The sequence below is a fragment of the Photinus pyralis genome, unplaced genomic scaffold (assembly GCF_008802855.1).
Source record: "Photinus pyralis isolate 1611_PpyrPB1 unplaced genomic scaffold, Ppyr1.3 Ppyr1.4_LG1, whole genome shotgun sequence".
In the NCBI taxonomy this organism is placed as follows: Eukaryota; Metazoa; Arthropoda; class Insecta; order Coleoptera; family Lampyridae; genus Photinus; species Photinus pyralis.
The window spans coordinates 30,441,756-30,469,137 of NW_022170249.1; the positions used below are offsets into that span (position 1 = coordinate 30,441,756).

At 36.1% G+C, this 27,382-nt stretch overlaps 2 protein-coding genes and 1 long non-coding RNA gene across 5 annotated transcripts; 2 read left to right on the top strand and 1 right to left on the bottom strand.

Annotated features, from left to right (window-relative positions):
- The first annotated feature begins 3,415 nt into the window (after positions 1-3,415).
- On the top strand, positions 3,416-27,200 carry LOC116159886. 3 transcript variants are annotated; one of them, XM_031472978.1, is made up of 3 exons: positions 3,416-4,090; positions 26,433-26,515; positions 26,567-27,200. In XM_031472978.1, exons 1-3 carry the CDS (start codon positions 3,626-3,628, stop codon positions 26,766-26,768), a joined length of 750 nt encoding a protein of 249 aa, XP_031328838.1. In that variant the 5' UTR covers positions 3,416-3,625; the 3' UTR covers positions 26,769-27,200. The 3 variants fall into 3 exon arrangements, 2 of the variants coding, with proteins under 2 accessions (XP_031328838.1, XP_031328837.1); XR_004143079.1 differs by lacking the exon at positions 3,416-4,090 and adding an exon at positions 17,670-22,237 and having other exon boundaries at positions 26,567-26,618; XM_031472977.1 differs by lacking the exons at positions 26,433-26,515; positions 26,567-27,200 and adding an exon at positions 13,284-15,218 and having other exon boundaries at positions 3,420-4,090.
- Positions 5,841-9,514, top strand: LOC116159890. Its single transcript, XR_004143080.1, has 3 exons — positions 5,841-6,361; positions 9,040-9,075; positions 9,126-9,514. It is a non-coding gene; the product is annotated as an uncharacterized LOC116159890 (long non-coding RNA).
- Positions 16,376-23,528, bottom strand: LOC116159888. Its single transcript, XM_031472979.1, has 2 exons — positions 22,895-23,528; positions 16,376-17,334 (listed from the first exon to the last, which is right to left on the bottom strand). Exons 1-2 carry the CDS (start codon positions 23,243-23,245, stop codon positions 16,540-16,542), a joined length of 1,146 nt encoding a protein of 381 aa, XP_031328839.1. The 5' UTR covers positions 23,246-23,528; the 3' UTR covers positions 16,376-16,539.
- Positions 27,201-27,382: the final 182 nt, after the last annotated feature.

Genomic DNA, 27,382 nt, shown 5'->3' on the forward strand with positions numbered 1-27,382 from the left:
ACCCAATTTAAAACGCTTCTAAATACGGGGTGTTCATCTACAGAGTGATCACTAAAACGGGTAAAGATCAAGGCGGAACTTTTCTGATCATTTAATCACTTCGCAACTTCGTTTTCAGTTGCTTCAGAATCTTCTGATCCTCAAAGATCTATATAGATTGTGAAGATTCATCACATTTTCACGATTTTTCAAAATCCTCTGTTATAATTTGCAAGATTTTTGAAAAGTCCCCCAATTTTTTAGATTATTCTCGCCCTTCATATTCTTCAAATTCTCCATGTTTTACTGTTTCTTCAAAATTTTCCGATTCTTCAAATTGCTTGAATTCTTTTGATTTTTCTGCCTCAGTGAATTTTTCATGCCATAATGATATTCTTCAGCTCATACGGATTTTTTCATCATTCAGTTTGCTGCAATTTTAATAATAATAATAATAAACTTTTTAATGCCGTTAAATTACAAAATGTAACATTGGCGCGTCAAAACATATAAAACAGTTAATGTATATGGACAGTATACGCAGTAACACAGACAAACAATAACACAATCAAGCTTTTAAATACTCGTCCACCGAGTAGTATGGGTGGTTGAGAAAAAAATCCCGAGAAGCTGTTTTGAAGTGAACATGCGTGCTATGCTTTCGAATATCGCGAGGCAGATGGTTGTACAGCTTGATGCACATGTATTTTGGAGATTTGGCGTACAGAGTTGTAGCGTGATGGGGTACAGAAAGATGGTCCGCATATCGTGTCTGCATGCCACTGTTGACCTCCTTGTTGGTTACAAATTCGTGGCGGTTTAGAGAGACGTATAGCACACATTTATAAATATATAATGCGTGAATAGTCATTATCTTGAGTCGTTTGAACAACGGTCTACAGTGCTCCCGAGGCTCACTATAGCAAATACGGCGAATGATGCATTTTTGGATTTTAAGAATTCTGCTGCTAGCGGGAGAATTTCCCCAGATGGTGATGGCATATGATAGATGACTCTGTATATGTGCATAATAATATGTAAGAAGTGTTGTTTGTTGCACTTTGTGTCTCAGACAAAGCACCGCGTAACTGGCTCTGCGTAGTTTGCCGCATAGTTCGCTTGTATGAACTGTCCAATTGAGGTTCTCGTTTAAGGTTACACCTAGAAATTTTTGGTTGGTGTTTACGGTTATGTCTTTACCGTTGGACTTAATTTTGGCGTGAGTGCCAGTAGTATGAAGATGGACATTTCGATATATGACTACCGCCCCGTTTTTTCTTCGTTCAACTTCAACCGATTAGTGGCACACCAATCGGACATAGCGCGAATTGCATTATTTGCAGAATCTACTACCGTGTCCATACCAGAACCCGAGATAATTACCGATGTATCGTCTGCGTATTTGCATAGGGTGGCGGTGGTATATTCGAAGGCAGAGTATCCATATCATTTACATAAATGACAAAAAGGAGCGGCGCCAGAGTTGAGCCCTGAGGAGTGCCGACAGTGGGTTTCAAAGTAGAGGAGTTGAATTTAGCAATAACTATGTTGCCATTTCTTTCCGTAACTTCAACAAATTGCGATCTTCTCGATAAGAACGCTGAACGATTGTATCAGTTGCCGGCCAATTCCAACGTAATTCCATAGATTTCTAGCTTCTCCAGCAGGAGTTCGCGATTAATTATCGAAGGCCTTCGATATATCGAAGTAGATGCCCATTGTATATAATTTCTTGTCCAGGGATTCGGAAATATCATTGATAGATTTAAAAAGGCCCGAAACAGTCGATTTCCCCTTAATAAATCCATATGTTGTGTTTTCGAGAATAAGTTGAGCTTGTCAAGGTAATCAGATATTCGTGTCGCTATGCAGGTTTCTATGATCCCTGAGAATACTGAAGCGATTGATATGGGTCGATAATTCCCTACCTGCTGCCGATCGCCCTTCTTATATACAGGAATTACTCTTGTAGTTTTTAGGGAATGAGGGAAAACCCCACTGGTAAACACGTCGTTTGTAATATGGATTAATGGTTTGACAATAGTCATTGCTATACATTTTAATATTTGACCAGGGATTCTTTCTGCGCCAGAAGACTTCCTTTTTGATACTTTATTAATGAGATGGAGAAATTCGGATTCCGAGACCGGTCGAAGGAAGAAGGAACAGGAAGTGCGTCGTGGTATGGATTCATTGTTAGCCACAGTAGAAAATGAGTTGGCAATTGCAGTTGCGCTATCTATGAAATGTTTGTTGAAGATTTCCGCTATTTGGGCGGGGTCTTTAACATTGCTGTTGTTATGCACTATCGAGAGTTCATTCGGTGCTTTTTTGCGCGTGGACATGATACTTTCGTTTATTAGATGCCACACGGCCTTGTTCGGATTGTTCGAATTTGTAATATAGGTAGTAGTCGTTACACTCGCGTTTGGCTTTATCGATTATTCGGCAATACTTCTTTTTAAGTAGGTATTTTATAATTGATTAGGACATCGCGATTACCGGTAACTTTCCACAGGAAGTGTTGGTCCTTAAGGTCTTTACTCATTGTCCTTATTTCTGGGGTAATCCATGGTCGAGGGTGTTTGGCGGTGTATAAGGAACTCTTATATTTTTTTAAAGGAAATGCTGTTTGAAAGTAGTACTGAAGTATGCCCACAAAACAATCGTACTTCGTGTTTGTGCATGTGCTTTCATAAACAGAATTCCATGTTTCTGTTTTGATTGCATTGTAGAAAAACCGTTTGTTATGATTCGAGTAAACTCTTTTTAGAACCCAGCCCTCGTCTTTTTTGATAGAAGAGTCGACACTTATTGTCAATAGAATAGCCATATGGTCGGAAAATCCGCACTCGAGCACCTCCGCATTATCATATTTTAATTTAAAATTATCATATGATAAAGACCTATTAGGCGCTTTCTTTCGGTGATCCAAACGCGTTTGGATTGTCAAATCACGTTCTTTCGAAGTGTGATCTTATAATCATGATTGCTAAAATCGCGAACAAACTGAACATAAAAGTTTTATGATCACGAATTCCTAACCTATAAACGCAAGGATATTTTTGCTCAAATGTTAGATTAGTCAATATGTGTAACTGAAGAGGAGCATAATCGTGCAAGTACTTCCACCATTGAATTTATAACTTATAAATTCAATGCTTCCACTTGTATTTAAATTATTTTCATAATCCAAACAAAAAATATGTAATTCGAATGCAAATGTGCACTACGTAAACTTAACCATATTTTGATTTAAATTCGCGCGTTCTTTCGTAAAACGTGATCTTACGAATCACGATCTCCAAATCATGATTGCGAAGTAGCCGAAAGAAAGCGCCTATGGTCTCAAAGGGTAAGTTGTTTGGTATATTTTTGTAACACCCTGTACGAATACCACAGATGTAAATCGTGACGAAGCCAACAATTTAGGTTATGTTAACTGCTAATTGTTTACAATAGATGAATAGAAAGTTGTTTTTATTTGAAAATTTTAATTGATTTTAAAGTACCTCCTGTGATAATAGCCCCTATTAATTATACACCAAATAGATAAAATGTAGTGATTACTGATACCTTTTTATCTGTATTTTAAGGAAATTGTTTTATTTTTGTTATTAAATATGTATCGACTGTAAACAAAGGTATGAGTAATGTATTTGCAAGGCATCTCACAATGAACACCTTTGACGAAGACCAATTTGCTTATAAAATTCATTTCTCTAATAATTTAGATTGTGATAGTGATAGTGATAAAAGCGATTTCGATGAATGGTATTACAAGCACAAACCACCCCCTCTGTATATAAACGATGACTGTGATGTAGTGAAAATAGAACCTTTTACTACTGTGTTGTATAAAAGAAGCATTTCAAAAGTTTTGCAAGGGGCCAGTGCAAGTTTAAAGAAAAAGAGCAACACCGTAAGCGTATCTGTTCATGGCAACCATGTTCAGTTAACAAAAAAGGCAAAGAAAAAGAAGAAGAAAGTAGGGAAAGCCGTTGTAGGATCAGCCTCCAAAGTTAATGGACCAAAAGTGGCTTCTGCAACTCCTAAGGTTATTGGAAATCTTCAAAACACTTTCGATCGACCCAAGTTAAAGGAGTTCACGGTGAGTATGTACTTATATGTTTTTGTGGGAGTACAAATTTATTTCAGCAAGTAGTTGTACCATATCTGCGAGCCTTATTGCAAACACATTGCTGTTATTACCTACTCTCAGTAACTCTTTATATAATTGGAGCAAGCTCCATATGAAACCAACGAACACACCAATAGTGGTTCTGATTATATTATTAATTGGGCAATACTGTATTCATTTTAAGAATAAGAAGGTAGTGCTAAAATGCATATGGAACCTTTGAACTTCACTGTGATTGGTTAAAACACGAGTCAGTGTTACACTGAAACATAAAACGACTGGGGAATTTTGTAAGCTGGTAGTAGGTTGTTGCCAATTAAACTGACGAAGTAGTGGGGTCGTTATACGCCAACACCAATATTTTTGTCATTAAAGCACCAGACTTAGCACACTTTCTACTTAGGTGGACCCGAATGGAAATATATTTTTTTGTAGGCGATATCGGCGCTAGTTCAAAGATTATGGTCATTTGAAGAATTTTTTTGTAAATAAAATTCAAGATTTTTGACCGTAATTCAATCTTTTGTCCGTAAAGATGCTTTTTTTGTTTCAGAAAATGAATGACCACCTTTTATTTATGCAAAAATGATACCCCACTTGCCCTAGTAGTTATAATTTAGCAATTATGACGACCAACAGCGCGCGCAGCGTAAGAAAAGTTTACCCCCTCCCCCTCCCTCACAGCAGCGTATCTCCCGCTGCCTCCCGGGCGAATTCCATTCAGGTCCACCTAAGTAGCAAGTGTACCAAGTCTGGTACTTTAATGAAAAAAATATTGGTTCCCATATATTAAGTGCACATAACAACCCAACCCAAGTGTCATTGGCTGTTAATGTTCAAGGTTGGTATGTACTAACCCTGGTTAATGTCAACATTTATTTCTGTTCACAGTGCTGGATATTTCTACTTTACAATAATTTGGTGCCATTTTATATTTTTACTGTGTGTGTTTATCTTTAAACATAGCGCTAGGTTTGCCATCTCAAAACTCTGCCAACTAGAACAGGAAGCGCGAAAACCCCGCATTTAGGGACTATAAACCCGGACATATCAACTGAATTTGTTAAAAAATATTGTCTAAAGAAATAGTCATTGAAATTGTACTTTATTAACGAGCTCTTAGCGAGTTTATAATTTTGCGGTGTCTGTCCGTCCGTTAGCACGATAACTCATAAACGAATGGACCGATTACGATGAAATTTTTAAATTTTGCAAGTGGATTCTTTATCAAATTTGTAGATCGTAGTTCGTGAATTGGCAATGTAGCCAAAAAAATAAAGTAGGCCCTTTTGACATCTCCGTTAGTTATGAACCGAATTGCATGAAATTCAATATGCGCATAGCTTTAGCCATATAAAACACAATTCCAAAAGTTGAACCTAATCGATCAGCATTCACAGTGCCCTTTGCGCATCTGGACCATTTATAGACCGAATTGCAAACTTTCTTATTTATGAAGGTATTTAAATGAAATTTGATACATAGCCACTTGGAATAAAAGAAAATTTAACGCCAGTTCAAAATTTGGTTTTGCGCATGCGCGGTGCCAACTTTATTATTTACGGAAGCAAGTAAATGAAATTTCATGTATATACACTTTAAATAAAAGCAAAACTAACATCAGGTTTAAAATTTGGTATTGCACATGCTATAGCCATACCCAGGAGCTCGTTTGCTATATTTGTTTAATTTATTTTTATCAATGACTAGACTGTTTCAATATTCAATAAATTCCTTTCTTTGGTCCACTGTTTTGCCACTAGTGAAAATATTCTTTTTATTCACAATCGGTTAGTAATAAGAGTCATTCGTCTCATTTAAGAAGTTTGAAAGTCGGCCGTAACTAGATTATATTTATTACGAAGTTCGAAAGTATGAACTTCCGCGCTAAGGAAGAGAAGTATAGCTACTAATATCAGTCACAGATGGCGCACTAGATGAGATGAAGTTTTGAATCTCTGTTGCACCGTGACTCTCTCAGTGACCTCGGCACTGCGCAACCGTAAACACGCTAGAATTTGAATTTGCGTTACTGTTTAAGAGTAAGGGGTAAAGTACGAGTAAAAAATATACTCGTAATGGTAATATCATTGTTTATTCATAGGTATACAAACAAAACAAACGCTTGCCCGTAGGCGCGTTTTCGTTTTAAGTAAATTCATATTCAAAGCGGTTGCGCGTTGCTGAGGGAGTCACGGTACAATAGATATTCATGTCTAATTGGCTGTTGGTTTCCAGTTGGTTGTAATCATATATATAAGAGAAGTATATGGATAACCGCCTATGATTGCAATGTGCAAATTGTTCGCCATAATAGAGAGCTGCCCTATTCCTTAGTCCTGAACTCTGTATTTATGCGCAAACTCCCCAAGTAAATATTTACTTCTCTCCGCCTACTTTTAAGTAGCGCCAATTTCAAATTTCATAACCTATAACTCGAAAATAGGGTTAAAATTTTATTAAACCATTATTGTGTGCAATTACCATATGTAAACACAACCACGCACCATTCGGAAACTTCACCCAGACTTCTATTCGCTTCATGCAAGTTCATATTCACCACATTGGCCCCATTCCACCTGCCGACTCCTATCACTATTGTCTGATCCTGTGATGTCTTTAGATAAGTATACTAGCTGGCCGAGGCCCACCCTCCCAAGACCAATCGCCGCCGAAACGTTTCTTACCTGTTGACTATATCGCTTCGATTCCCCTACTTGCATCTTCACCGAGAGGGACGACGACAATTTGAATCTTCCCTTTTTTGTGCCCTCAACATTGTTTTCGGCACACAAGGATTCGGGACCTGCAGTCAATGGCCTACTTGAATGATTTCACTGCCAACTCAAATCAGCGCTCACGTGCCCCCCAGTGCGTTCTGGTTCAAAGTACTCCATATCGTTCTGCTTGGAAACTGTAGCATTTTCACGGAGAACTTTCGAGCTTCCTCAGCGGAGTTTGTTTACAGTTACACCCTTCAACTTCGAAGGCAAACTTTGTAACGATTTAGAAACTTAAATTGCAATTGAAATAATATACCTATAGGGATTATATCTTGAATATAACATGAAATTGGATAAGTTTGCATCAGCTATAATATAAAGTGATACATTACCAATGTTCAAAGAAACACAATTAAATTAAAGACATTTACTGATTTTAAAATAAAATTAACATTGTCGAGTTGGAAATCTTTTAGGTGTTAAGTGACCCCCATATAACTTCGTGCCCCCATCATGCTTGCGTGCATCCAAATCAATGCAGTCATAGCGGTTAAAATGACGAGAACACAACCTTGTTTTTACATCATCGAATTCCGATAGTTCACATGCTTGCAGTCACCGATTCTTGTTGCTTTTTTCATTTGGGAATCTAATAACAAGTAGGTATGGCATAAATGAATTGATTGCAGATAATTGCATTGTAACTTACTTGTGCCATATGAAACCGAAAAATCCACTTTCCCACAAGTACCTGCATTTCTTTATTTCTAAGTAATGAACACACTAAAATTGCCAAACATTAGGTATTCCATTACAATTATTGTGTATCACTTACGTATACTGATTTATATAACTACGAAAGGCTTCTTTACTATTAAAATTAAACAAAAGTTCAATAACTCATAAACAAAACAAACAATTTAACCTCAATCCGTTATGTCAAACTGGAGTAAATGCTTGGTAAATAACACTACATAATAACAGGCAAGCGCATTAGCGCCTAGTTCCCAACTAATGACAGAAGTATATTTCCATCCACTAACGTTGGCGATAGGCGTGTCCACTCGTTTATCCATATACTTCTCTTATATATATGGTTGTAATCATGGCCTAATAAGAGTATGGTCTGCTATTGCGCATAGTGCATTAGTCGGCGGGCGTTGATGTGACGTCACGCGGTTCTGAAACGAACTGGTGCCGGCAAAACTCCCATAATATTTCTATTTTTTGGCCTCATTGGTTATAACATTTGTTCAGATTATTATATACCATTGGAAAGCATATAAAATTATCTATCCTCTAGTATAAACACAGTTTTATAAAAATAAATTTTCGCGGAGTGAGAGATCCGATAAAACTGATACATTTTTTGAAGTTTTTTGTGAATAACTTTTAGCTCGACCAATTGCCGACGTCTAAACTATATGCATCTGATATATCTTTTTATTCCGCGTAATCTGATATATAACACATGTGGTTGTACCACTTGATTGGGTATATGAACGATTTTGAGGCTCTGCCGCCGCACTATAAGAATAAGTAAGAAAGCCTAACAATTACGGTGAACAGTTTTCATTCATAAAGTGCTTACGCCTAATTAGAGCTTATCTGCATATATCTACGTAACAAACTGTGTTGTATTACAAAAACAAAGTAAAAATCATTAGGATTTAATCTAAAATATGAACAAAACTTTTTATTCAATACCATGAACAAAACATTAATTCAGACTATTTACATATCAAAATGAATTGAACATATTCTAGCTAAAGTAAGGTATATTCAAGGTTAAGAGAAATAATTATGTCTTCAATAACGCATCTTACCTGATGATATATTTATTTTATCGTCTCTGCTGCAGCTATTTATCCATCGACTTTTAATATCATCTCGTTTAGGAAATCTATAATAACTTATGTCTTTAGTTTTTCTACTGTTGTTACTACAACCGTACACCGCACAATGAACCATTGTAATGAAGTAATTAATATTGTATTTACACGTCATGAAATGTAATACCGAAATGATTAGTGCAAATTCATTCTTATACGCGCGTACAATATTTCAGTGTACAGAACCGCGTGACGTCATGCGCGACTTGTGCGAGATTTCGTTCACGGGAATAGCAGACCATACTCTTATTAGGCCATGGTTGTAATCATGGCCTAACTCTTATTAGGCCATGGTTGTAATCAGGTTGTAATTCGTTAACCTCAAAATAACATTATCTTGGTAAGTTCATTATTGGATTAATAATAAAGTAAAATCGATCAAATTTACAGAAACGGACGTACCAATGCAGAAAAAATAACGGTTCTATTCACGGAAAGATACAAATTCAAGAACTACAATTGTTGAAATTAAAGGTTACATTGGACTGACCGCTGTTGTTTATAGTTACAATCAGGCCTTGTTTGGTCTGCTCAGTAGAAAAGTTTGTTTCTTGAGTAATAGACGCAACAGGAAAGGTTATTCGGGAGCAACTTGGGTATTGGAATGGAAGCATTAGGTTGTTCATCTCCCGTGACACTTGTGGATAACGACAAAATTCGCGCTATTCTCTCTTGGCCATGAAGAGACTGGTCAACATAACCACCCACAACCGATGCAGATTTCCACCCTCCCAATTGCTTTAATTGAAGAGTGTCTCCGCCGGCATTTGCTAACAGAGTTGCCACTGTTCAACGGAAACAATGCCCCGTGAATTTAACCTCGTCCTTCAATTTCAGAAATGATGCAATTTTTGCCAAAGTTAGTACTGTAATGAAAGTGGCTTTGTATGAACTTGTATCACTAGAAAGCATAATTTAATTAAATGTTTACGTCTTTGTCAAATACGTATTGTAGTTTTATTTAATAGCTATCTACTTACTTTCTGTGGTAAATAATCAAAACGTGCTTCATTCAAAAATCTCTCTACTTGATCCTGGCCAAAAACCTCCGACGTCTTTGGCTTGTATTCAACGTTTTGCGCCTTAATGAAGGCGATCAGATTATAAAATTTAGTGATATGTCTACGCTCTTATTTAAATTTAAAGTTGAGCGTAACATTGAATACGTAGCCCAAAGAGTTGAGGGTTTTTTAACCTTTAGATATTAATTCGTTAAAGTATGCCAATAACGAACTTTCAGAACCTATTGGAGTACGTTTCTCTAAACACCCAGGCCTTGTACAAATTGTAAGTTTGCTCGTATCGTTTTTTACTTTTATCTGGCAGTATACTTTTTGAAACTGTCTCTGCAACTTCTCGTAACTCAGGGGGGGTACTTATAATCTCCTCTGAATCAGACATTTTCAATTTTAAATTCAAATTTTCGTAAAAGTACGGCCGCGTAAAATGAAACAATTGACGGATGTTTGACAATTGTACGAACTGATGTGACATTTTTCCACTAATGAGAATAAAAAGCAAAATTTAAACAATTTATTTAACCTTTTTGTAATTTCTTACGATTGTGAATAAAATAGTATACGAACCTCGCGCGAAAGATTATTTCTCTCAGAATAAAACTGCCCTCGGCGCAAGCGCCTCGGGCAGTTAACATTCTTCGAGAAATAAGCTACTTCCGCGCTCAGTGCGTAATATACTTATTCAACGGTGGCATTATGAGCAGGAGTGCAAAAAAAAGCTCTAGGCAATTTTCAATAACTCCAAGTATAAATGAAGATTCGATGTTTAAAAAAATTGTAACCAAAGCTGACTGGCGCTTAAAAGTTTATCTTGTTGGCTTAAATTTTGACAGAAACTTGATGGCCTAAAACCCGGACTACCAATGAAACCCCGCCCGGACGCTCCCGGACGCCTCCTAAACTAGGACAAATCCGGGGAAACCCGGACGGATGGCAACCCTACATAGCGCCAACCTTCTTATAATGAGTGCACTATAGTCCCTCAATAAGTGAGAGACAACTGTTTTTTCAAAAAAATTTTTGTCTTTGTCCAAGAGGTGTTTCCGAGGGTGTTTCACTCCCATAATACATGTAGAAAAGATCCTGAAAACGCACCAGTCGTAAATGTCAGTACCTAATTAATCTCTTGCAGTCTCTAGCAACCGCAGATAAATATTTACAATTTTACAAAATCTACCTGCAGTCAGGCGCAATTTGTAATATTAGCAGACACCAATTTGATTTTGCGTAGAATAGCTGACCAATACACATTTTAGTAAGAGAGAACCTTTGCAAATACGTTTCCAGGAGAAATATGATACTATTCAATATACAAAAAAAATCTATTTTTAGTGCATGTTCCAACTCATGTTGGAAGGCGCCATTATGACCAATTTCTCCGTCCGTCCGTCCGAGGCCTTAACTACTCCTACAGTTTTCAGTTTGTTCTTTTTGAATTCGGTAGCTTATAGCCCTGACACCGAGTCAAAAAAGATCTTGACCATTAATGTGCGGGTGCGCATTTTATATTGGGTAATATATTTTGTTGAAATTTTTACCATAGATGCTTCTAGTAAAAAAAACATAGTTCACATAGCTATGGCCTTTTGGGACATACTTATCAATGCATGGAAAATGCCCTAAAGTAACTCGCCTTAGGACGAATACCTTTTCTTTTAATTTTTTATATTTATATACTGAATTCAGATATAAAATGTTTATTTCTCGGTTTGTTTATTCCTGAAACATCGTTCATAGGTTCTATGGGTTGTTTTTTTACATTTACATTACAAATGGTCCTAGAGTCCTGGAATTTTTTGCAGTAGGTAGCCTATACCTCGAAGGTGTGCCAGACGGTCATCAAATTTCGCTGTTTAAAAAGGGGGCCCCCCCACGAATTATTTCCTGAGATGCTGTTTTTGAAAGTAAAACTTGCATAACTTTTACATACGACAACCAATTGGTCTCAGATTTTGCATACGCATGCCTTCAGTGGTGTCAAGTTAAACTTTAAAAAATGGGGGGGGGGGGGTAAACACATGTTCTACCCTTCATGGTATTCTAATGAAAGGTCTCATCGAAATAAATTGGTTTGTACAAACTATAACTTTCCCGTCCCGTTTTCGAGATCAGTGAGCGACGGGGCCTGGGGGAGGGGGGTTAAAAATTAATTTGATCTCTTATTGTAATCTAATTAAAGGTCTCAACGAAAGGAACAGTTTTCTACACACTACTGCCCTTCTTTCTGTCCTCTTGTCAAAGTACGGGATGGAGGGGGGGAGTTTTATCCTTCATGGAACTCCCACACCATAGTCCTCCTCAACCAGTTATCATGGTCTGTTGTTATTGCTTATACTTTAAGAGCAGAAGGGGGTACTCACAAAGGGCGATTAGGACGTTTGGAAAAATGTATTCATTGATGATTTCAAAACTTTAAGAGCGAATATCTCAAAAACGGTTTGTCGGAAAGTAGTCACAAAGACCAAACGAATCGTCTGGATAAATGCGTGTTTTTTGTATGACTAGGATAGTTTTATTTTTACTTAGGTAAAAAAAACACTGCCCATCTCTGCATAACCTTTACAATTCTATAAGTTCTTGAATTTTTTTTAATTCTAATCCAAATACCAAAAAATTCATACAAATTCGATTAAGCAGGACGCACATTATCGCGGAATGAAATGGATCGGAATGGAATGGAAATTCTGAATCTCCGCACATTAGCCCGGAATTTCGCGGAACAAAATTATTTGTATATAAGAGTAATTTATATTACCAGACTTGCTTGATCCTGTTTGTAGGGTGTAATGTTCTTTCGCAGTGGACACGTCAGATGAAGAATTTGTAGTGCTGTGTGTAGTTTGAATTTGAAGCAAGAAATGAGAGAAAACAAAAAAACGCAAATTTGTATCGCATGACAAATATAGATGTGGATAACCATATAATATAACTAAATATAATTAATTAAAAATTCTTCATTCATTTCAATAATCAAACAAACACAAAATGGCTACGGTATATTGTCAAATGTCAGAGCTATTTTACTCTATTTCCTGTAGGATGAAACAGCTTTGTACGCGCCTTCGTCTAAACTAAACGAAGAGTGTGGAAAAATTCGTTGAGTGAGCAATCCAAGTCTTTCCATTCCGTTCCAATCCATTCCGCGGTGTTCTGATCCGCGATAGTCTGCGAACTCTAACTTATTTATATGTTTTCAAAATTTCCGTTCCGTTCCATTCCCTTCCATTCCGCGATAGTGTGCGTTCTGCTTTATGGCGTGTTTTAACGGCTGGGACATTAACGTTATGCAAATTTTTTTTTAATCGATTGATTTTTTTTATATTGTCGTGATCATACATCACGGAGCGCCATGTTTAACTTGCTTTCCTGCATTGGCGACCGAGGAACCATAGAACCAGGCATTTGGATACAATTTTTTTTGGAAACATTGTATTAAGCGCGCATGTAGGTTTGTCAATCCAATGGCAATTAATGAATTTGTTTTCATGAACACACAAAAGGCACTTATTTACATTTCTCTTTTTTGTAGGGCTATCAAGAGAGTAACCCTGTTCAACATCCAAAAAAGAAGTTGGATCAAAGAAACGAGAGTCTATCTAAAAACGTCAAACCGTTTTCTTTTTCTTCAATTGAATGGCCAGCACTTGGCACACCTTCTTCTACAAGAAGCGAAGCTGATACCGAGGTTGATACGTTAAATTTTTCACCTTTGGCTAATGCTGTAACAATCTTGCAAGATCCGAAAGTTAGGAAAAAATGTGACAATACTACACCTAGTCAAACCACACAAAAAAAAAATATGAAGAATAAATTGATATTGGAAACAGTACTTCGATCTGATGATAGTGACTCGCTAAGGATTACTGCAAAAAGATTACAAAATTCGTCGTCGCTCTTCAATGATGTCAAAAATAGTAAACTGATAACTAAGGCTAAGACTAAAGCACTACAATCAACAAAAGAAAGTCCACCACTTTTTGAAAATAGGAAAAAAGCTGGGCCCGGCGAAAATTTCAAGTTTCAAGCTGAGGACACTAATAATAAACCTACTGTCACAAGCATTTTGGATAACATACATACTATAAAAAAAACTCGAAAGCGTAGGTCCAAAAGGAAGAAGGGCAGTATTTCTAAACAAGTTGACAACAACAAATCCAATCCAATAGCATTTAACTTATCATCCTTAAAATGGCCATCCCTTAACGAATTAATAGATGAAAACAATACACAGCAAAAGTCTGCAGGAAATCAACAAACAAAAATAGACAAGAATCAAAAATTAAGAACTGGTCATGAAATAAAATTGGAACAAAATGTAACCTGTACGAAACTGGATGATTGCCAACTCAAAGGAATATTGAAACCACATGCGGGTAGTGATTGTCATGATGAACTGAAGAATGGTTTCTGGTTCTTGGACATTGCAGAATCTGATTGCAAGAGTATCAAGAAACATTCTGACAACCAGACTCCAAAGATAACAGAACCTCAAGTACAAAAGCTAAATCTATCCAAATTGGGTGATAAACAATCTACTCGAAGGAAGTCGGAAAATGGAGAACAACCTCATCAAATACGTGAAGTGGCAGTTGAAGGTATTAAACGTTCGAAGAGACGTCGTAGAAAAAAGGGACCAAGCGTTAATAATTTGGTTAACACAAGTCCCACCTTGCCACATGAAGACGACAAATGGCTAAACGATACTCTTTGTCAGGAAATGGGTTACAAAACAGAGGACAGTGCAGTAATCGAAGTGAAAGGGCAGCACAAGAAAAAAGGGGCGAGTGAGATTTCTGCTACGAATTACAAACTCACCACCTTATTGTCTGAAATAGAAAAGACTCCTGATATTGTTGACATTAATAGAGAAATCACAGTCAACTGTTCGAGACAGGAACAGAACATTATCATCATTACCAGTTTTCTCGGAAAGAGCCAAGTTTCTAAATCGATTATTCCTTGTTCGTCTTCTAATAACCGCACACTGCAGAAGAATAAAACGAGAAAACATAAAACCCCAACCCAGAAAACCGTTGAAAGTAACAAATGGAGAGCGGATCAAGATTTGCTTTTACTTGAAGACTTCTTACCAACCTTTAATCGAACGCCTGACAATATGGAAGGCAACTCTGTAATTCCCTTGAATAGTTTCGTAACGGGCGGGCGAGATTTTTTTTTATTAGATAAACTATTTCCGCAGAGCTCTTTTTCGATACATGCGAAACCACGTTTAGCTATGTCGAACATGTTTCTACATTTTTATACCGGATACAAAAATGATATTGAAATTTTAATGTGATAAATTATTGTTGTTACCTTACAGCCGTCAATTAGGCTACAATAATAAATGTGTGATAAAAAACCACCATTTTAATAGAACTAACATTTTTACTTGTGTTATTATATTCTTATTTTTTCTATTACAATTGTTGGACAATTTTATGATAATAAAGAATTTTATATATGTGCACAAGTTCATACAAGATGAAAATATTTTTACTGACAATTCAACTCATGTATAAAAAATCGCATAAGCCGCAGTGCAATTGTCACTTTGACAGCGGCAAAAGTTACCTGCAACTTTTACAGCGACAAATGCACTAGTGGTTTTTTCACTTATTCATTTTGGAACAATTATTGCATTATCCTTTCCCATATGATTAGCTTGACGTCTGTCAATAATTGACTAGTTTGGTGAATTTCTTGTTCGTTAAATTGTCCTGCCGAATTACACTCGAGGTTTGTATTTAAACCGAGTAAATTTGGGTTGTTGCAATTCAAATCTGTTTCCTTTTAGCAATTGAACTCGAAAAACTGTCAACCTAAAAATGCTCCACCTTCGGTGTCGCATTTTTATTAGTTGACAGTTTTTCTCGTCTAATTGCTAGGCAACAGATTTTCATTACCTTAACAACCCAAATTTATTCGGTAAAATACAAACCTCTTGTGCAATTATAAGTGAAAATCGTCACGAAACCTTCATTTTAATTCCAACTTTGTCAGGAAAGTTCAGGTTCTATGAGAGACAGTTCAGACCGCTTTTCCTGTCGCCTGTCACTTTATCGCCTGCACCTGTCACATTGCTATAAATGTCTGTAAGGACACCTGTCAACACTGACAGATTGACATTAGTCAAATGTTCTATATGAAAATTGAAATATGATTTCGGGTAAAATTTAATGCAAAACTAGTCAATAAAATGACATTACTTGACTAGGAGGTTTGTCTCCTGTACTTCAATATTTCTTCTCCAATAAATTTTTATTAGACTATTTTACGCGGAAAATAATGCGAATCACGTACGTATTAGTGATGATTTGTTCGATATTTTTAAGGTTACAAGTCCGGTGACCTTGGCGGCCACGGTACGTCACCAAAACGTGAAATCAGCTTTACAGGAAACATGTTTCTCACAACTTCCATTGATGCGCGAGCAGTGTGCTGCTCCATTGCTACTGAAATGGTAAGCTGCAATGGAGTGAATGACGTACCGTCCGTCGCCCCACCACTTACCGAAGGCATGCACTAGCCATTTCAAAAACATCCGTCTCCCGTAAGTCACCCTGTATATCTAAAAATGTGTTAAAATAACGTCTTAGGCGACCTAAGAAGAAAGTTATATTTACAAAAATCTTTCAACTTTATTTGGTATTTTAACAAAAAATAATGCTGCACAATTTATACAAAAACATTCATTCCATATTGTGATATACAAAGTGTCTAAGTACAACACTATTTTATATTACACCATAATTAAACTATGATCTTGAAAAAGAAATGCTAGCTCAAAGACATTTTAAATAATTACAAAGAATTAGAAATAAAGAAAGCAGTGATACCCCTAAAAGAACCACAGCCATGGTTCGTTTTATCTCATACTCCTCCTGGATAATACGTTTAATTGCATACTTATTTCTTTGAGATTTGCATATATTAATTCTTCTAGATATGCGGGTGTTAGCACAAAAACGTAGTTTCCATGCGTTATTAACAGGCGCTTCCAATCTAGGATTAACGTAATGTACCTGATGTTGACTGCTATTTATACTTTTTGGCAAAAAAGCATGTGTGCTAAAATTTGTTTCCTTTGCTTTATCCGAGATGTCATCAACTATGTGTTGTGTATTATTGTGCTGAATGATGGTTCTATTTAGATTTTTTGTCTGATAAAAATCAGCAATCCAGGAAAGAAAAGGTTTTCTATCGCTTTCACTTGGTATATTATCTGTTATGCTCTCGTCACGTTTTGAATTAACATTGATTGTATTCTTTACCTTTGTGTTTTGTTTACTATGTGTTCTAATGCATAGGTTATTTCTTACTAAATTATTCACAGGTTTTGCTTCAGATGTTTGTTGGTTGTCAATTATACTATTCGTTTTTTGGTTATTTAGCAGACTGCTGCTGACACGCAATTGATTCCACTGGTCTTGGGGGAATTTTTTCTCATGCTTCAATAATATAGCTTCATTGTTTGCTCTGGCTTTGGTTTGTGTCTGGTTATTTTTTTGCTTATCTGACTCGTTTACAGTTTTCATGGACGCCTTTTCTGATTCTCTATACTCACTGTTATCAAGGGACTGTAAAAAAACCAAATCAAAATAAGATGAAGAAATGAAATGCTTATAGTGCGCATAAATTACACGATGCGCTGTGTTCTACAAGGAGACATCTTTAAAATAATTTTAAATAATAAATAAGCAATAAATAAAAAATTTGTGGGAAATACAGTAATTGAAATATTTAAATCAAGCGTTTGACTAATAAAAATGGTTGTTAAATAGGTAGAACAAAAGAGCTTTCATAAGCATTCCCATGCAAACACCTTAATTGTTTAGTACATTAATGCAAAGGCATTGATGCGTACCACAACAAACAAGTTATGGTAAAATCAAATGAAATTGGCAACAATTAATTAACTCTATACCTATTTTTAGTTGTTAGTTTCCGTGAAAGAAGTTACCAAAGTTTCCACCATGCACTTGCTCCAACATTTTCAATCAACAGATGGAGGTAGGCTGATCAATTTCTCTCCGAGTGACTATACTACTACAAAGAAGTCATAGTAGTTGTAAATTAAGAAGGGAGTTCAAACAGTTACAAACAACAACAACGCATGCATGATATGCCAATATACATTTATACAATTTGCAATGTTTAAATTTTTGGCTTACAATGTGCACTGTATGCTGTATGAACCGTCAACTGTAGTTCAGTCATACCTTATATATACAGGATGACATATTTGCCAAGCACAGCATTGGGATTTTGGCTCGGATTTTGGAATAGACTTTTTTCTTCAAAAACGGATACTTTTATTGAATATTCTTACCCTACACCGGAAAATAATAAACTTTTGGTTTTTCCCTACACATACTATTTTTTGAAGCCGTTCTGTAAGGAATTTGGCACATTTTTTATGAATAGTAAGGGGATTTTGGATGGATGTGTGCGTCGGCGCGCGAAATCGTAAGCACGATCCCGTCACGCAGTGTAAACAAATAATTATACAGGCGTTAGTAAAGCTAGGAAAAGTGAGAGAAAGTACAATATAAGTGTCTAAAGTGTGGTGAAGTGACCAACACTAAAAAAAAAAAAATAGACTAACTGGATGAACTGTAAGTACCTAATATAAATTTAAGTACCTATAACCTATACGTACATACAACATAACAAGCGCGTTAAATAGTCGACCGGCTATCAGCTGACAGATAAGAGTTGTTTATTTACGTACGCGTATCTATATCGAATTCAAGAATGGAAAACTTGCTAGCGGATATCAAAAAGCAACTGGAAGATTTAAATAGAACGTCGGAATCGAAAGCAAAATTGATGACTGCCAGAAGCAGATAAACGAAATTAAAAATGAGAATGCTAATTTGAAAGCGGAAAACGAGCAGTTGAAATCAACGGTCGCACAACAAAACTATAGAATTGGATATCTGGAAAAAGAGATCAAAAGAAATAACCTGGTAATTCAAGGTGTAACGGAGGCAGACGACGAAACGAATATACAACTAAAGGAAAAAATGGAAACCATACTAAGAGACATGGGAACTCCGATAACTTTCGAAGCCGAAATCCAAGAACTGCATCGTATAGGAATAAAACACGCAAACAAAACACGACCCATATTCATGAAAATGCGAAACTATGAAACTAAAGTAAAGGTAATGAAAAGCACAAAAGAATTAAAAGGTACACAAATCTATATAACAGAAGATTTTCCAAAACATGTTATGGAGGAACGAAAAGTATTGAGCAAGCACTTAAAAAAGGCAAGAGAAATGGGACATAGAGCTTTCATGAAGTACAACAAACTAATCGTAAACGGAGAAGAATACGGAGTAGAAGATATCTTTGAAGAATCAAGCAATGAAATACCTGAACAAGATGCCACGAAGAAAGGAAGAACGATCAGTCAAAGGTCCCCTCAGAGCGTGGTTTCTAAGAGGACGAATAGCATGGGTTGTCTACTAAAAAACTGATACATAACGAGCAACACAGTACAAAGGAGACGACACTGGCAATGAATAAAGGTAACGAGATGGAACAAATAAATCTATGGAAATTCGGAACATGGAATATACGAAGCATAAACGGAAAAGAGGAAGAGTTGATGAGAGAATTTAAACAAGAGAAACTAGATATTATAGCAATATGCGAAACAAAGAAGAAAGGACGAGGAGCCATTGAGATGGATGAGGGAGATGTACTCCTATATAGCGGCGTAAGCGAGGAAACGAGAGCAAGAGGGGGGGTAGCATGTATAGTAAGTGCACGGCATGCAAATAAACTAATCCAATGGGAATTTATTAATGAAAGGATGCTAAAACTACAAATAAAATTACATCAAAAGGACCACACAACAATATTAATAGCATATGGACCAAATGAAGACGAAAGCGAAGGTAAAAAGGATGAATTCTGGGAAGCACTCTCGGAAAATACGGAAAATATTGCAGAGAGGCTTATAATCATGGGAGATCTGAACAGCAGAGTGGGAAAAAAGATGGAGGGAACACCAGATGTAATCGGCCCTTATGGCGAAGTACACCGAAATAAAAATGGAGATAGATTAATTAACTTTTGCGTAGAAAATAACCTAATAATAGCAAACACATACTACAAACACAAAGACATACACATGTACACAAGAGAGGCGCAAACTAGGGGAGAGAAGTCAATAATAGACTATGTGCTAATAAAAAGAGAATATAGGCACGAAGTAATAGACGTGAGAGTGAAAAGGGGCCCAGACATCTATAGCGACCACTATCTAGTAGAGGCAAAGCTACGAGTCAGAAACCAGATGCAAATAAAGCAAAAACATAGACCACATCCGCAACAGGTACATGAGAAGATAAGAACGTATAAATTAATGGATAAAGAAACTGGAAACATATATACAGAAAAAATAGAAAAACATTTACTAGAAACTAGGCATGAGTGGCGAAACATGGACCTAAAACATATATGGAAATATTTTAAAGAGATAATACTATCGACAGCAGAGGAAACATGTGGATCAATAAGGATAAGAAAAAATAAAAAACAAACAAGCTGGTGGAATCAATCTATACGAGAAGAGGTAAGGAGCAAGAAAGAAAAGTGGAAACAATATCTGATACGAAAGACGGAGGAAAGCTATAGCAAATACAAGCAACAACGAGTAAAAGTAAAAAACATGATAATAGAGGCAAAACGACAAGCCTGGATGGAGTTCGGTAATAAAATGGAAAAAGACAGTAAAACCAACCAAAAACTCTTCTATAGGGTATTAAAAAGTATGAAGAAACCTAGGGAATACAAAACCATGCACTTAAAGGACAAAAACCACAAAATAATCACAGACCAGGGAGAAGTAATGGAAAGATGGAGGGAATACTTCCAAGAACTACTTAGCAATAACAGACAACAAGACACTACAAATAAACATGTAAGAAATGAGGCAGTAATAGAAGAAGAGGCGGATGCCATAACAATGGAAGAGGTTATACAGAGAGTAAAAGCGCAGAAAAAAGGGAAAGCAGCAGGACATGACAAGATAGCACCGGAAATGATACAAAAATTAGGAAAAAACGGAATAGAAATGCTCACCACAATTTTAAATAAAGCTTGGCAAAGAGGAGAAGTGCCAGAGGATTGGAGAATAGGAGTGATAATCCCGATACACAAAAAAGGAGACACAAAGGATTGCTCAAACTACAGAGGCATAACCATCTTAAGTAACGTCGCAAAAATATATGAAGGGGTCCTAGAGAACAGATTGAAGCAGCAAATCGAACACCAACTAGACAATGCACAAAGCGGTTTTAGAAAAGGCAGAGGTATACAAGATCATATATTCACCATCAAACAGATAATGGAAAAAATTATGGAATACAACAAACAAATATGCTTAGCATTCGTGGACCTGGAAAAAGCTTTCGATAGAGTTCCGCAAAGATTAGTGTGGGAAAGTTTAGAAAGAAGAGGAGTTAATGCAAAGTTAAGAAGGGGAATAAGAAGCCTGTATACAGAGAATAGGAATTATGTACGTAAAAACAACACACAATCAAAAACTTTTAACGTGGAAGACGGTCTGCGACAAGGAGGCGTGCTTAGCCCAACACTATTTATAATAATAATGGATGACGTTATTAAAGAGGTGCGTAAAACAGTAAAGAAAGTGCAGGTAGGGTATAATAAACTACAACCGGTAGAAATAAGTGAATGTGTGTTCGCGGACGATTTAATGATATGCGCGAAAAGTGAACGGGACTTGCAAATGAACTTAGGGGCATGGAAAGAAGAACTGGAGAAGAGGAACATGAGAATCAATTGTAACAAAACGAAAGTCATGGTAATTGGAAAGGAGAACAGAAGCATGGACATAGAAATTGGGTCAGACAAAATTGAACAGGTGGACGTATATAAATACCTGGGAGTACTGATACATAGAGACGGCAGCATGGATGCAGAAGTGCAGGACAGAATTAGCAGTGCAGCAAGATTATATCACGCGCTAAGGAACAAATTCATCTCAAAAAGGGAAGTCAGTGACAAAACTAAAATGACAGTGTATAAAACAATATATCGGCCAATACTAACATTCGGGAGTGAAACGTGGAACATAACAAGCGCAATAAAAAGTAAAGTGCAAGTAATGGAGATGAAGTTTTTAAGAAGGATAAAAGGAATAACAAGATACGACAGAATAAGGAATGACACAATCAGAGAGGAACTAGGAGTGGAAACGGTAATCCAGACAATAGAAACACAGCAACTAAGATGGTTCGGTCACTTAAACCGGATGGACGACAACATTCCAGTCAAACGTATATGGGAAGCCAAAGGCCAGGGCAGAAGGGGAAGGGGACGACCTAAGAGAACGTGGAACCAACAAGTGGAAGCAGTTTTGGATACAAGAGGAAAAACATGGATGGAGGCAAAAACGCTGTCCAGGAACAAGACACTGTGGAAAATGCTTTTGAAAGAAAGGTATCCCCAACCACAGGAATAGATCTAACTTTACAATGTATCAAATAAGTATTGTAATTATGAACACCTCACACTCCAGGGTAAGAGGTTTTTTGATTATATATATATATATAAAATACACGAATTGGGTAACCTAAATAGGGAAAGATTTGCAGGTTTACATCCCTCACTCTGCTCACCCTTTGTTTCTCAAAAAATATTCATGCTTTGTTAAAAATCTTTTTTTTATACAGGGTGTTCTAATATTATGTTGTAAAAAACATAAGTTTATTTTATAACAAACATATACATATTACCTTAAATTAAAGTAGGCCATATTATTGACAGTTCAATTATCTTTAATTTTTGCATTTATACTATTTACGGAGAATTAAATAAAAATATTTAGCAAACCATCTTACAGAGATATCAGTTTTTGAAAATCTATAAGACCGCGATGCTGTGCACAGTAAATAAGTCACTTTTTATATAAGCGTTTGGCAGAATTTACCAAGCCAAAACTAAGAAGCACCGAATTAGTGGACAGTACCTACGAGAAGTAAATTAGTTTTCCCAATTTGTAATTCACTCTGTGAAGAATAGTAAAAATGTATAATTGAACAATAATAGAAGGTCAAATATTTAATCAATTTGATAAAAATTACTGATGCTACTTACATGGACCAGAAAACTTTGCTCATTTCCCAATTTTTGAATCACATTTTTTTTTCTGCTTATATCATCGACATTATCTTCCCCCTGTTGAATTTGAAGTGGCACCCCAGGTTTTTCTACAGCGGAAAGACTATTTTTGTAAAGGCCATATCGAGAATTCTTTTTCGATACAACCTCTTGAAAGGCCTCTATTTTTATAACATGATAGATACTGTGGTCTATTAGAACAGGTGGAGGTTTGTTCTTTTCGTAAACTTCGTCAAAGTCACTTTGGTCGTCGCTACTGTAATTGTCTGAATTGTATCCCGCATGTACTCTGTAGGCATAATTTTCTTCATCGTAACTAGTGTTCATTTTACAAGCTAAACTGCACGAGTGTAGCGCCTTGTTTACTGCTGCCTTTGAACCAACAACTAACCTAAAAACATGCAACAATCATAACAATTGATTGCCATTGCTTTTAAGTGGATATATGACTCATGCGAGTAAAGCCGACAAGTTTCTTGCACCACAATATGCTATCGCATTATTTCATTACGCCTTATCAGACCTGTAATACCCCACACGAAAAACAAACAAACATTTTTGTTTACATATTTGTTTATGTTGCAACAGTCAACACATCGCATTACGCATGAGCAGTGAGCACCCCCATTTAAACAAACGTGCTCCGTCTCGTGGAGCATTTGTGTATACCAAAATACGAATCATTGGTGTATACTGTACCATTGATTAGATACACATTTGTATAGTACCATTGAATTAATAGGATAGTTATAAATTCAATGTAAATTAATAAACAAAGATAGTACTTACCAATGAGATTTTTACCTTGTTTACATGTATACCCTACAGCCTGTTTCAAATTAAGTCGACACTATTTCGAACTTTCGTGTTTGTAGCTTTGTTTATTTAATATTTCAGGGGGCGATAATACTTCTCAAAATAAGAAAAAAATACAAATATGTGCGTGATGTACCTAGGTAAAGGGCGTAATTTTCATTTTACAGGGTAGCAAACTTTCAATTTTTCTCTCGTATTTTGCGTTGTCTTTCTTATGTTCTGGCTTAATTGTTTGAAATTTGATACATCAATTATTTTTTAGAACCTCTACAATAAGGTATCAAAATAGTTGGCTGTGGTATACAGGGTGTTGCATTTTCCTTGCCACTCTGTATAACGAAGACGACGCCTTTTAGACCATGCATATACAGGGTGTCTTAAATTGAGTAGGATAACATGACTATCGTTGTTATTAATTACTATTATACTTACAGCTTCGGTTAAATTGGCAAAGTTGTGCAGTTTTTAATGTTGATGGATATGCGATATTTAATTCGTTTCGTAGACACTATTTTTTTATTGGAAAAAAGTGAAAATCGCCATTTTCAAAGTTGAAATATTTGAGTAACAAATAGAGAGACAAGAAAATTACAAAACAGTGATACTAAACAGTTAGTATTTAATTTGGGAATCAACCTTGCATTTTTGCCTCGAAGTTTACAATGTAATTCTTATGGAAATAATTCCATGGCTGATTAAGATTGAAACCAAATTCATTCGTTTATTGTCTCGCATAGTCACCATCGACCATGGAATTATTGCCATAAGAAATACATTGTAAGCTTCAAGGCAAAAATGGTTGATTCCCAAATGAAAGTCAGTCTTTGGTATCACTGGTTTTTAAATTTATTTCACTATCGAGTGATGTAAAAATCCAATTTAAAATTAACCTTAAAATTAAGCATAACTAAAATACCATAGCAACGATTGTATTAATAATCGTTGCCATAGATTTTAAGTTCGACTTAACTTTAAGCAAGGCTTAATTTTGATGGTGCAACTGGGCATAAGCTAGGCTTAAGCTAAAATCAGCTTAAATTTTTTCGGTGCATACGGCCATAAGAGAAGGAAAGAGTGAGGAGTGATAATAATGATCATAAAGTTAAGCCCAAATTTGTTTGTTATTTCACCGAAAACTAATCTATCTAACTTCCGTGCACTAACAAAGAATGTACCATTGTCCAATAATGTTTTGAATCGCACACTTCGAGACTTAAGGATCGCATAAACACGAAAATGCAAAAAAGTAAACAAACTTTGGCTCCAAAAATAGCGCCGCCACAGGTTTCAACGTGCAGCATTGCCCTTGATAGGCATGATACTACATGCTTGATAGCATATTAGCAGTCCCCTTTCTTTCATAGTCCAAGGTTCCACCCTTAAGATCATGTTCCATCCATATTATATAAGTATACAGTGAATTTTTTTAAAATGCGAACATAGGAGTTTGCATGCAATGTAATTTCCCTATGTTCGATTTAAAAAAAAACACATCAATCTATTGAGTAGTTCAAATGAGTAGTAGATACAATTGACAGCTGTCACATTTTTAAAAATACCACCGTCCAATTTAATTACGAAATCGGTTAGGTTATTGCTTAGAATGTCAAGGAGGACACTTCGAACATTTATTGTAATTATTTTCGGTATTTATTTTCTTATTTTCTTCATTTATGTATTGAATAGATCAAATTAGTAGAATACCAGGTGCACATGACCTACAAATAATTTAAGGTTGGTTCACAATGAGTTGTGGTGTCAGTGCGTGGCCTGTGAGGTCAAGTTATCGTAAGTTTAAGAAAAATGTATCCTAAAGTTGCTATGGCCTCACATGGCTTCTTTAAAAAAATCTTACCGAGTGCTCTTCATCATAAAGTCTATAGAGTTGCTATTCATAGTCACACAAGTTGCGCGATTTGAGAATGTGAACCGCGCACACTTCATAGATTGATGTGTTTTTTTTAAAATCGAACATAGGGAAATTACATTGCATGCAAACTCCTATGTTCGCATTAAAAAAAACTCACTGTGTATTTCATATAACTCTCGCCAGGAAAGATTGCCGGTCACAGAACACTTGATCCCAATCTACAATCTCTGTTTTTCGCAAGGTGCTAGCGACTTCCGGGATAGTATCGTGTCAATGTTGAACGAAAAGAGTTTTTGTTCAACATTAGCACGATCCTATTCCAGAAGTCGCTCGTATCTTAATAAAAACAAAGATTGTAAATCGACACAAGGTGTGCTGTGACCGGCAATCTTTCCTGGCGAGAGTTATATATGGTATGGTTCCACCTTCCGAGTAGTTCACATTACTAATTGTAGTTCTTATGAACTCAGGGGTCTAAACACGCTACGAATTCAAATTCGCACTACTTTCAGTTTCACATTAACCTAAAAAATATAGGGTCTTGCACTGGATCTCGGATTAGTTAATCCATATATATAAGAGAATAATCTGAGCACTGGATATATATGATCTTGGATCAGACACTCCAGGTCCACAGATAAATATTTCAACATGACTCAGAGTGGAGTAAAGAAATGTGTTGGAAAGGACATATTCGAAAGAATGAATTACTTATTACAAGTAAGTCGTTTTAGGACATGTTACCATTTTCAAGGTGTCAATGTCAATTTTTTACATAATTTACGTGTCTTATTACTGAAATATTAATGAAGAAGGAAATTTTTTCAGTTAAGCAGTATCGCGAAGCCAGAAGCCTCAGCTTTGTATTCGCACTTACTGATTAATGTTTCTCAGAAGGCTGTTCAAAGAATGTAAGTTCAAGTCTTCTGTCGCTTCGGCTATTTACCACGTAATTACTTTAGGGAACCTGAAGTGAAACGGTCTATATGCAAAAGATGTCACACACTCATGATTCCAGGAGTTTCTGCTCAAGTACGCATACGTAAAAAGCAGTTGAGGTGGAAATGTGGTAAGTGTTTGGCCACAAAGGTGTTCAAAACAAATCCCGAATACAAATTATGGATTGATCATAAAGAAGCGGTTGTTGAAACTTTAAGATACTAAAGTGTAATAAAACGCATAAGTTAAACAAGAGTTATATTATTCTTTGAGCATTAAGATTCTTAAAATACAACAAGATAACTTAACATTTTGTTAGTTAAAATAAAATCAATATTAAAAGGTACAGCATTGGTGTAGCACAAATTTAACAATGATATGATTTCTGTGCCTAGTTAGATATGCTAAATGTATGGCAATCAGTATGTAACTACAGTTTGGCAATACATGCTAGGCAGTAACAAAATGAAAACTTCACCTTTTGTGGGATAAATCTTGTTTGTATAGTGGTCGAACTATGAGCACTTGACAATGACGTAGATAAAACTATGAAAATATCTAGTAGCTTAATTGATACGAATTTTGTAATTATTAAGATGTATGAAATATTGTAGATTCGATTAGAAACAACATAAAATAAAGTTTACTTAAAGATGATGCCAAATGTTTCTTCATTTACTTACAGTTAATGGTCTGAAACGCTGCAAATTGTGTCATTATGGTACAGAACATTAAATGGAGTGATACATTATACACACAGTCCTGTCAGGTGTTGCAAAAGTGGCATTGTTTGTACGCGAACGCACTGATTACGGTCGCGCCGCCATTGAGCATCAACC